This window comes from Plectropomus leopardus, chromosome 17, assembly GCF_026936395.1.
Source record: "Plectropomus leopardus strain MGB_pleo_1.0 chromosome 17, ASM2693639v1, whole genome shotgun sequence".
NCBI classification, from domain to species: domain Eukaryota; kingdom Metazoa; phylum Chordata; class Actinopteri; order Perciformes; family Serranidae; genus Plectropomus; species Plectropomus leopardus.
The window spans coordinates 10,705,410-10,717,506 of NC_142192.1; the positions used below are offsets into that span (position 1 = coordinate 10,705,410).

At 40.6% G+C, this 12,097-nt stretch overlaps 1 protein-coding gene across 2 annotated transcripts in view; it reads right to left on the reverse strand.

The window, feature by feature from the left end:
- Window positions 1-2,158: 2,158 nt before the first annotated feature.
- Window positions 2,159-12,097, reverse strand: part of atxn1a (ataxin 1a) — a 135,964-nt gene continuing 126,025 nt past the window's right edge. For both annotated transcript variants that reach the window (XM_042505915.2, XM_042505916.2), the window contains one exon: window positions 2,159-10,860. In XM_042505915.2, the coding sequence (XP_042361849.2) occupies window positions 10,258-10,860 (603 nt within the window). In that variant the 3' untranslated portion in view covers window positions 2,159-10,257. The remainder of the gene's footprint in view (window positions 10,861-12,097) is intronic.

The following is a 12,097-nucleotide window of genomic DNA, read 5'->3' on the forward strand; positions in this document are numbered from 1 at the left end:
CACCACAGCCACAACACATCACAGCAAAGGACAGCATTTAGGCTATTATTTACTCACTGTAGCCGAGCACACACATAAAAAACGCTGCACGCTACGTTTCTAAGCAAGCAGTTGATGTTGACATTCTCTATTCAGTGTTGTTGTTGTTATTGTTGTTGTTGTTGTTGTTGTTGTACTCACCGCTCTCGCTCTATCAGTCTCGCGCGCCATGTCCTTCTCCACCTTGCGTAGGTTCAACTTCTCAGCGCAAAATACAGCCAGTCCACTCGGTCTCTCTGTCCCAGTATAACCAGTCCACTCGGTCTCTTTGTCCCAAAGTTTTGTTCTGCGCTCACAAACAGCGGAAAGTCCTCACACACCTCAGTGACGGTAAAAGTCCCTCATTGAACGCAGAAATCACGAGCACTTCAGCGTTTAGTATGTTACACTCGGCATGCACCTGGTGTGAGGGTGTGTTTAATTTGAGTCACCTAAGGTACTGGCGGGGTGGTGATTATAGGCTGTATGTACAGGTAGACGACGGGCCCTCTCTTACCCCAGCTGTGCTTAAGTGAGTCTAAAATATCCCGGATACGGCATAGGGACGCTACTAGCTAGCTGGCGACGTCAATCGGAGCCGGATTGCGCAGAATCGACATCCACGTTGGGGGAGTTCCCGTCCAAACAGCTGTCCGACCAATCGCGACTAGTCCCTTTCAATGCGAGCGCGTGGATTGGCTGTCACAGTTGTCAATCATCCCCTTTTTTTGTAGAATTGAATGACACATTAAAAAAAAGAAAATTTCATAAAACAGTCACTTGCACAAACATCAGGGTGATGAGAACTTCTTTCAGTGTCAGAAAAACATCTTTAAAAAAAAAAATCATTTTAAGTGTGTACTTTGAGCTTTTAGTAGTTTGGCATATGTCCCATTCACTAGCATGGAGGGGCGGGCGTTATGTCTGCTGTACTTATGTATACTGCAGTCAAACACCAGGGGGCGATCCGGGTTAGAATGGGCGCGCTGTCATGACGTCAACCCTTCGTTAATTGCATTGTTGCATTTTTGTACTCTAATGTTACAAGTGGGCCCCCACACAAAACGTATTTGTCACAGTAATGACACTACAAAATGGACCAAGGAAATGATAAAAGTTTCTGTTTTCGAAACTTTTATCGTTATCATTTTGTTTCGCTTTTTTTGTTTTTTGTTGTTACTCTAAAGATTATATATAAACTTTACACGTGCCATCATTCAACATATTTAGGCAATAGTTGGAAAAATAGTGAAATATATGTATTTATGACAAAAGTGATGAAATGTAAATAAGTGCACTGATTCAAGTCAAAGTATGAACAGAAAGTATGTTATTGTTAGACTCATTCTTATTTTTGAAAAAAATATATAGCTATTTCTTTTATAGATATAATGTATATGGCTATTTCTAAAACATTTGGGGCTGAAAAGCCTTGGGCTCCCAGGTCCAGCAACACCACTGAACTTAAGAGACAATTTATTGTCATCAAAAATCAATTATGTTGTGCAATTAATTCTGTAGTTTGATTTTTATTAAAATTAAAAACTAGGGGAAAATATCCAGAAAAATATATTTATAATCTTTCTATAATCATTCTAATCTTACATTTAAAATTATGATACAGGGAATAAAATACATACACATACATATATATACTTACTAGTTTCGCTTATTTTCAGGTAATTTTCTTGTAAGCTTTTTTACTATTCTCTTGCTGTTTTTGGATCATGTGTTAGGTTGCTCATTGCCTTCCCACAATTTTGAAAAATAATAAACCAATTCGTTCAGGTTTCAGGGTTCAAGTTTGTGCCACATGAATGAGTGGACAGCAGAGCAAAATCGTCAAAGACAACCATCATAAAAAATATTATCTAAAGTGCAACATAAGACATTTTTGAACTCTGTGACAAGATATTTTACAATAATTGGTGTCTTAATTGTTGTAAGTAGAGATGTCATGCAGCCTATTGTACACTAGAGGGGGCTGTTTTCTGCTCAATTTCAGAGGACAGTTATTATACACATAGCTCATGATATAAGGTTTCAGATCCAATGTTTGTGCAGTGGGTAGGTTTTTATATCACATTTGTTGTTGTATGAGGGTGTTTTATGGTGTTCAAATAAAGACACAAGTTACCCATTTATTCCAGATATGTCAAGGTTTCATTTTCTTTTTTTCAAAGAGGTGCATTTGTACAGATGTCAAATACATACACCAACAGGGTTTCTCCATTTCTATAGAGGAAAGGGGTGGTGAGACACAGGGACTTGGTGAGTACAATATAGTACAAACAAGTTGGCTGGGAACTGCTGCGGCCCCCTGCAGGCCAGACTGTCCGAGCAGGTCTGTGCTGATGTCCAGTTCTCTGCTACCGTTTCATGGGGCCAAAAAGTTTCAGTTCAGTACTTGGTGTCACAAGTTAGCAGAGAAACATCTACACAGACGAGTTGCTAGCCTCAGGGCTGAGTGTTCAGAACAGGGGGAGGAATCAACTGAGCCACAGCTGACAGATAAGCTCCGCCCCCTCCGTGGCAGTGGGCAGGGTCAGAGGTCAAGAACCATACAGCCTGTCCCCTGCTGAAGTGTTAGTTGCCTTGCACAGAGCGGCAGAACAACGACGTTCAGTACACTGAAGAGTAATCCAAGCCATCTCCAGCATAATACACATAATATCATAATAATAAATCATAGTTAATTGTCAATAATGACATTTGTTAATCATATCAAATCATATGTAATAAATTTACATATCTTATAACCCATATGAAACAGCCCACTATGTAAATTGATTGGGGTGAAACTAAACTGTTAAGTGGGCCTCTAACAAGTTTTTTTTTTTTCTTTCTGCCTGAGTTGGTTATCCAGCGCTATGGACATTGACGAGACGTCATACAAAAAAAAAAGAATGAAAGAAAAAAAAAGGAATCCTGATCGAATTCTGTTCACTTTTAAAACACAACAAAGTGCCAAAAACATCCTTTTGCAAAAATGAAAGTACATACATCAAGAAACAAAGAGCACACATGCTTTTTTTTCTGATCGAAAAGTCAAAGCTCACACACCAACATTCATTTTATTTGTAAAATTGTGCAAGAAGCCAATTTAAAAAAAAAAAAAAAAGAAAAAAAAGACGACATTAGCAGTGTTCCTCCAGTGAGGAAGCTTGTCATAAAAACAACAATGACACATTCTCTACATAGTTTTCAGTCCCCTGACATTATATTGAGTGCTACAAGGGGACCAAAAACACAGAAAAAGCTCCTGCACCAAAGATAATGCAAACAAAGCAAAAGGTTTGTACGCACCGTTTTCGCACCGCACGACCAAACCGAGCTGCGCCTCGCAAACACGTCTACCAAATTAGATCTCAAAATTTGAACTAAAGAAAACCTAATTAACGGCACAGCGTGGTTGGTGCATGGCGGAAAAGATTCCAAACAAACCCGAACACAACAAAAGAAGGGATGCATTCCATGAGAAAAGGTTTTCCTAGTAGAAAAGAACCAAGGAACCACCTAACACCTCGGCCCGTTGGACCCAAGAACGCGCCGGGCGCCAAGCGAGATGGAGCACAGACAGATAAACACAAGGTTACGGCAAGGTGATGTGCAAAAACTTAAACTGAGCCATCTCTCTTTTTCATCCTTATTCACCCCCTTTTTTCATTCTTATTCTCTCTGTCTGTTTTGAATGAATGTTGCCCCTAGGGAAGGTATCGGTCTGAGACAGAGGGGTTAGACCAAGCCCGTCCTAGGATTAGAAAGTGCTGAAACATTATCAAGTCTTTTACATCTACTTACATGTGCATCTCTGTTGGTTGGTTGTTTTTGTTTTTTTTGTCCTTTTTCTTTTTTTCCTTTTTTTTACAAAAAGTGGTCCCCACTAAAGCAATGAGGTTTCTTTTTTTTCTGTGGGTCTCACCGTGAACCGTCGAGGGTCAGGGTTTATGATCTCACAGACGATTTGAGGAGAAAACACTCCGTTACACACACACATACGCTCAAACCCTAACTCGCTCACACACGTTTGAACACCAGGTGTACATAAGCACACACACAAACGACACATGGTGCAGACACACACACACCAAAACACACACTCAAATTTAGGAAGGCCACGAGGACAAAAGGGGAAAGAGAGGTACGGACAAACTCTCCGTTGTTTCTCTTCACAAAGTCTTGTTTTACAGATGTGACACACACATCGACAGACAGTAAAATACACAACAAGGATGAGACACTGGAGTAGGACTATGCTACATACACTTGGCACAGCAAAGGGGTTGGAAACAATATTTAAGTATTGCACATTGTGGTACATTTCAAGGGGATAAAAAGGTTTGGATGATGTGAACAAAATTAAAACTACACCAAACCCTCCAAAAAATGTTGAAACCTTGCTGTGATGTGCCGTTCCCTCTCCTGCATTCAGAATGTGTCTACATTTCAGATTGCTTTGTCTCATAGACTATTACTAAGCATGCATTTCCACTCAAGTATAAACACAGTGACCTTTAGAAGCGGAAAAGGAGACCGAATATCAAAAGACGATGTTAGGAGGGGAACAGGCGGCCCAGGCCACGCTTAAAGGTAGCTAACGGTTGTTTGAGGGTTAATCGATTGCTTTGCCTCAGGAGGAGGTGCGAGGCTGGCTGGCTATGATTGGGTACCTGAAACAAAGTTAACGAGGTCACTACGGGAGTCGTGGCAACGTGGCAATACTGGGCGGAGTCAAACGTCTGCTGGTTATGTCCATAGACTGCAGAAACAAGATGGACATGACAGCTCCCCGAAAGTGAAGCCAAAACATCTTGATCGCCTCCTGGTGGCTGGCTGCAGTAAGGGTCATAAACCCCATCCCCTCCATGTTAGTGAATGGACCAAATTAAAAAATCTATGTAAGCATCAAATCTTTCCCCCAAAAATGGGCTTTGTCATTTTAGGTCATTCTTATCACCCTTATGTTTGTTCAGGTGTTTATTTTTCTAAGTTTGGCTTTAATTAGTTATTAGATGATATAAAAAGGGGACTTGACGTCATGACTGACAGCTGTGTGCCAATCAATGTTGCTCACGATCAATGTCACTGCTAGCGATTGGTCGGACGGGAACACAACCAGTGCAGACGTTGCTACTGCCCAGACTCTGGCTCCAAATGATGTCACCAGTGCAATTTGGCAGTGGCTGTATACGGGATATTTTGGCTTCATTTTTATGCAATGGGGGTAAGTGACATCATGCTCACCTGCAACAGAGTTTATGACTCTGACCAGCTGGAACAGCGGAGGTTTCGGGGGTCAGTTACTGCATATATGAGACACTTCCCTGAAAAGCTAGCAGCTACTGTTGCAACTGCAATTTTCTAAGATTTGAATTATGAGAAGGGGAATAGTGCTAACTGATTTGAGTTGTGTTCAGGTATATTAGCTTCTGGAAATGTTTCCTGTATATGGCAAGATCGTATTTTCTCTGTGGGAAGGAAGTTTTGGTTGTAATGCAAGATCATTATTGTTAAATGTTTATTGCAGAGAATTAGAGTGAATGACTGTGTGTGTGTGTGTGTGTGTGTGTGTGTGTGTGTGTGTGTGTGTGTGTGTGTGTTTTTCACTCATATGCGAGAAGAGTGCCTGAATATAGTCACATATTGCTTTCTAAAGTGACCAAAGCAACGTCAGCATCACTTGGCTTTGGCTAAAAATGTTTTGAACCTGACTGACAGTAAAAGTTTTGATGGTCTGAGGAGCAGACCAGGTTTGTTTCGATGTTGTGGTTCTGCTTTTTCATTTGTTGGGAAGGGGGTTGGACAAAAAATAAAATGGACATGTATGTACATTTACAAAACATACAGCCACACAGATTGCAAAACATGCACACATACGACTATTTTTATCAGTAATGATCGTGATGTTTCAATAGGAAAAGGAGGAAATGAAAATGTACAACTGTGGTGGTGTTGATCTGAGAAACCCTGTTTTATTATAAAAAAATAAAGCATTTTCAAATCTCATATGGGGTCTACTCATTCACTCACCATCACTATCCAACTGCCCATTTACTCAACCATCTATCCATCCATTCCTCAACCATCTGAGCACACATCTATCCTGCCATCACCCTGGTAAACTCCCACCACCTGAAACAGGGTAGCCCCACACAGCTAAATATTATCAGTGGGATGAAAATACGCCTGATCCACTTTTCAAAAACAACTCTGTTGTATAACATCATCTTAAAACAGAGTCTGAGCGGAAAGCTCAACAGATATGCCCGCAGGAAGCCTCATCTTCTCCACCTCCCTAACAACACTACTGTGCCAGTAACCTGCATGTGATCTAACTGCTGTGCATGATCACGCTGAAATGTCACATGCAGGTGGTTGAATGGCATCATATAATCCGAGCACATTGTCCACCATCACTGATTTCACCTCATTTTTTTTCTCATATACAGAACATATCATCATCAGTCTGTCTCAGTTACGCTGACATTAGAGACGGACTGGTCCAGCCACAAAGTCCAAATTTGTTCTTAGTCAAGGTCCACACAGTTAAATATATTCAGCATCATACTTGCATTTGGCCATGTCATCGAGCTAGTTTGCTGTCGCTGTAAAGTAGCTGTCAGTTATTCATTCACTCTACTGCAGAAAACAGCACTTCAAAATAAAAGCTTTGTGCTAGAAATTCACTATCCATTCAGAATGGACCTGTGACCTGTTTTTGGACTGCTACCCACCAGTTGGGAACCAATGAACTACACTTTTTTAATAAGCATTATAGGGATTGTGACTGAAACACACTAGGGCTGTTCCGAATACCAGTTTTTGGGACATTGAGGCTTAATTGAGAAAGATTTGCCACTGACTGAAGCTTTGGTGGTGGTAGTGTGTTTTTTTTTGTTGTTGTTGCTGTGATGAAAGACAAGGACATCAGTCATAATCAGTGAAAATTAGATGCTTTGTTAGCACGGATGCTGCACATCAGCCGTGGTAGCTAGAAAAAAAAGAATTCTTTGTAAGATAGCTAAGCATTTACTTACAGATTTTGACACACCAAATTTCTGCGGTGTATCTGGCACTCGAATTTGGGGGTTATCGTTGTAAATTTTTAAATCATTGCAGAAACTTTTTTGACATCTCGCTGAAGTGTTTGAAAGAATATCACATTTGATCAAACTGTGTCGTTTCAGTAGTGCTGGACTGCTAGGGAATAAAGTTAGATGACAAAAAATCAGTGTTACAAAACTATCACTTAGCTTAAATGTCCTTGTCTGACTGTAACTAAAAATAATGAATGCTGACTTAACTGAGGGGATTTTTTGCAGTAATGCACATATATTTTGATTACCATGGCAAAGAGTGAAGCTTTGAAGCATTCCCACAGGAAAATTATGGTGGAGATTACTGATCCCAAAGAGAGAACAGATAAAATACACAGAGTTGACACTTGAAAATGTGAAGGCTAATAAATAAGCCAATAAACCCTGCTTTCGGATCTTATATTTCTCTTAAGAGCTAATTGTTTCAGTCAAATAAAAACTTTTATTGTGAAGTTTCTGCTTATTCTTGCAACATGTCTTCTGTGTTTGCGTTCTATGCCAATGTGTTGTTTAGATTTCTGAATTCAAATTGAATACATGATTATTTATAACGTGTGGACCATAAATGACTACAGACAAATCTGGACACTGTGAGTGGACCAGTTGGGAAGCAATGGTCTAGGGAGACTGGACAAAAAAGAGATCTTGTTTTGAATTTTCCTTTCCACTGGTTTCAGGTCAGCCCCCCCACACTTCACACTACACATGGAACACCAAACTCAGGAAAAGAACAAAATGTGGGGTTTTATATGCCAGAGAGAGCCTGTGAGGATGTTCAACTTCTGACTCAGTCGCTTACAAAGCTCTAAATGTCGGGCCAACCAAGCAGGCATATCTGTTGAGGTAATTGCTGCATGTTAACAGAATAGGGTTTCAGCTGAAAGCACAGGCCGTGTTCAAAACATAACCCTAGTCCCTACACCCTGGTTTCAACAGCAGGAAAAGTGGATGAAAAAGTCAAAATTTTCCTTCAGATACACTACTACTTGTATATCTTCAAAGTCAGTAAATTCAGTAGGCAGGCACGTGTTAAAATTCTTGTTTACAGCTATGTTTGTAAAAATTCAAATGTAATTTGACCTTAACTGCGTTGATGTAGGAACTTTTCCCCTACAATGTGCCTGTTGAAGAACAAAAACCCTGGTCTCCTCCAGTGTGTTACGTGGTCTAGGGCTCGTTTCAGGACAGGGCAGTTGAAAATAAAAAATAAAACAAAAATCACGTCTCCACCTTTTCTCCCTCCTCCTGATGTGCAAATTGCAAGATTCTCCTAAGTACAACTCCAAGTAGAAACACTGGACATTTAGCATTTTCTATATATCGTTTAACCTTTTCCTACACACAGTATACATACACTCGCACGCAAACTCACACACGTACACAAACACACCACAGAGCACTCTCTACAACTGTACTGTTAGCAGTGTGCATCAATCCAATGTCAGTCAACTAGTGTCTTTGCAGTAGGGACAATATGCACCACAAAGCATAAATACAGTACATATTATAGGTGTTTGTGAGTAAGCATGTGTGTGTAAGCATGTGTGTACAGACAGACATGGACCAGCATCATGCACACTCTAGCACACACACACATTACAAACATATGACACCCTTCAAAATTATGTGGCGTGAGCTTCTCATCGATGCTCTCGGTCTAACGGAACATCGTTGGGATATTTCAAAAGCCTGATCCTTGTTAATCCTCATGCCAGATTCCGAACTTTCAAAACACGTTCAAATACTTTCCCCTGACGTCTGCATGGCTGGCTGTACGAGCAACATGCTGAAAACCCGTCATAATTCCTTTTGTCATCATAAATGTTTCTCAAACCATCTACTAACTGGAAATGTTCTCCAATCATCCCTTTCTTTGTGATCCCATGGCACATCCACTCCCACGTTACCAAACCACCCCTTCACTTTTCCAAAAAAAGCTTCACCTTTCCAAAGTGCTGTTGCTACTCTCTACCCTTGTCTAAATTTTTTTTAAAATATCTAAAAACATACAGTACTGCGTAAATAAAGAGACAACAAAACATTTTGTCGGCTGTATGGTGAGTGTGACAGGTGTGTTAAGTGCTTTGAAACATCCTGACCCTCTCCCGAACTGACGTGCAGATTCTCTCGGTTCCTCTCACACAGCCTCTCTCCGTAAAAAAATATATAAAGTAATTCATCAAAAAAACGATGAGGATTGTATGCAGTCTTCCTCTTGACATTTTCTCAAAGTGAAGTTCACCAACCCAGTGTGTTTGCACTTGTATGTATTAGGTTAGGGTATCTCACATTTATTGTACATTAACATTGACCCACCTAGGTTCAATCTAAAATGACCCCTGATTAAGGTTTTTGACAATCATTGAAAAAGACTATCTGGTGAGATAGAAGACGAGGGGTTTACGAAAAAAAAAAAGAAAAATGCTCAAGATGAATTGAAAACTGAACAGAGTTAAGTGTTGTTCCCTCTCTTTTGTGCGGCACACTGGCACCACTTGATGGCATCACTGGTCAGGACTGGCACACCCTGAAGACACTGTGAAAACTATATTTATACTCCAGACAAAGAATAATGCTTTTCCAACTGTGATTTAGAACATCTCTCCCACAAATCCTTCATGCCACAATGTTATCTGACTCCTGTGTAAAACCACTGGCGCAGCAAGAGGTGGTGGGAAGGCGTTTCCGTCCACACAGTCTCACTAGCAGCGCACAGGGAGTGAAAACGCTGCCAGGAGCCAAACTGTGAGTTAATTCAATTTGAAATTTACATAATGTGTAGCCAGCCAAGAAGATCCATCAAGCACTGCTCCCGTGTGCCACACAGCCACCAATAGACATTTAGCACGCCTCGCAAATCCCTCACCATAAGTCATCTCATGAAAACCACCAAAACGGCACTGATTGCTTGTGTGATATTAAATCCATCTATTAAAAAAAAAGTGTTACTAACTACACGGACTTAAGGTGATACCATGTAGGGTAAATTTACCTCTACAGTACTCAAGATAGAAAAATAAAAACGGAAAACTTTAAAACCAAGACAAATGAAACATTAATGTGGGCATTCGTGTTTTTTTGTAGAATCCTTTTATGTTGTTTTTTTTCTCCAAAATCCCAATGGTTATTGACCTGCTAGCCTTCACTTGCCAATATTTGACCTTCCCTCAATGCTTACTTTCACCTCATGAGGGATGAAAGAAGGTTTAGGCAGGGTCAAGGGCGGCTCCTCCTCTGATTTTTCTACTTTTCGACCCTCCGGCGCGGACCATCTCCGCTTCCTGCCTCCTGATGGCTTACTGGAGCCAGCTTTTGCGCTGCTGGCTACCTGACCTTTAACTGACCCTCTTTCCCCAAACATGAGATCCCCGTTTTCCACATTGGTGCTCCCTCCGCTCCCGTTCCCACTTCTGTCCCTCCCTCGCTGGCTGATTCCGTTCTCCCGCTCGCTGTGCCTGGAGCCTCCTCCACTGCAGCTCTGGGGAGCGTCTGAGACAGCTCGGGGGGGTTTGAGGTGCCCGTGGCTGGAGGCTGGGACAGACGCAGGGGTGGCCAGCTCCAGGGCCTGAGTCTTCTTCAGGGATCCGTTCCTCAGGTTCTTCAGGGTAAGTGAAATACAAACGTCGCCAACAGAGAGCTTGGTGCAAGGCAGCTCCAGAAGCTGGGTGGTCCGGTCGGGGCAGCATGAAGACCAGCCTTGGCCAAAGACGAAAAAGGGGTACTCCACCAGGACCTCCACACTCACCTGGAGGAGAGGGAGTGATGGACAGACACGTCAACACAGAGACACTTCAATACAGGACAGGGCTGCAACTAATGACTATTTTTATTATTAAACCTTAAAATCCTGGATCGACATCAGTTTTCTTGAGCTGCATTCAGACACCTCAGCTATTTAACCCTTTAAAACTAAGCAGATTAGTTTGATTTCTTAAAAAACATGGGGGGAAAGGCAATAACCACCTTGGCAAGAAATGTCCCACAAATTGCAAAATTTTAAAAAGTGAGAAGAAAATGACCTGAAAATTACTTATTTAAAATAAGTTATTAGTAACTTTTAAAAATAAGGGGAAAATGTCCAGAAAACTATATTTATAAACATTATGATCCTACCTTTAAAATTATGCTCTAAAAAATTCTACAAATATATATATTCTTTTTTATGTTCTGCACTTTTTAGGGGGTCATTTCCTTGTTTGTTTTCATTGGGTTTTTTCGTCTCTTTTTCTGCTTATTTTCTGCAATTTTCTCTTAACTTATCTTAACTTTTGACTAGCTTCTTCTAGCTTATTTTTGGGTTACATGTTGTAAAGGTGCTCATTTAATTAGCAGTATATGCTGTGTTAAAGAGAAGCAAATTGAGCTTCTATGGCTAACTATGGCTTGTAATGAGTTATTAAAGGAGGGTAATAGAATGAAGGTGTGGAGTTTTAGCATCTTTTGTAACTTATTCTAGTCACTACAAGTAATAAAAACTGGAATAACAGCCAAAAATAAATTGCAGTTATAGTTGGAATATTCAGTAGTTAGTGTAGATAAGGAAAAGTTTCGCCAATAATAGTTTAAACGATGAACTGATACCAGTGGATCTGTAGCCCAGCGTGGAGTGATGGTCAGCTGACCAGAGAAAAGAGGTTACAATGTCAGGTGTTGAAAGGGGCACCAGTGACAAAGCAAATGACAGTATGGTGGATGACGTCTTATTCATTGAGTCCTAAAGAAAGTTTCTGAGTGTTTCCTAAAGAACTGTTTGGCGATAAAATGTAAAAAAAAAATAATAATAAAATGGTAAAACCGTGTTATTTCCTAGAACCCAATGTGTCATCTTCAAATGATATGTTCAACTACATGCTTGGCACACGGGAGAAGCTTAGTTCTACAACTGCACCACTAAAACCATTAAATCCTAAACACTGAACCTTTAACGCCTCCAAAAGTTTGGTTTCAAATCCATAGAATATTCCCCAAACACTAAATAGTTC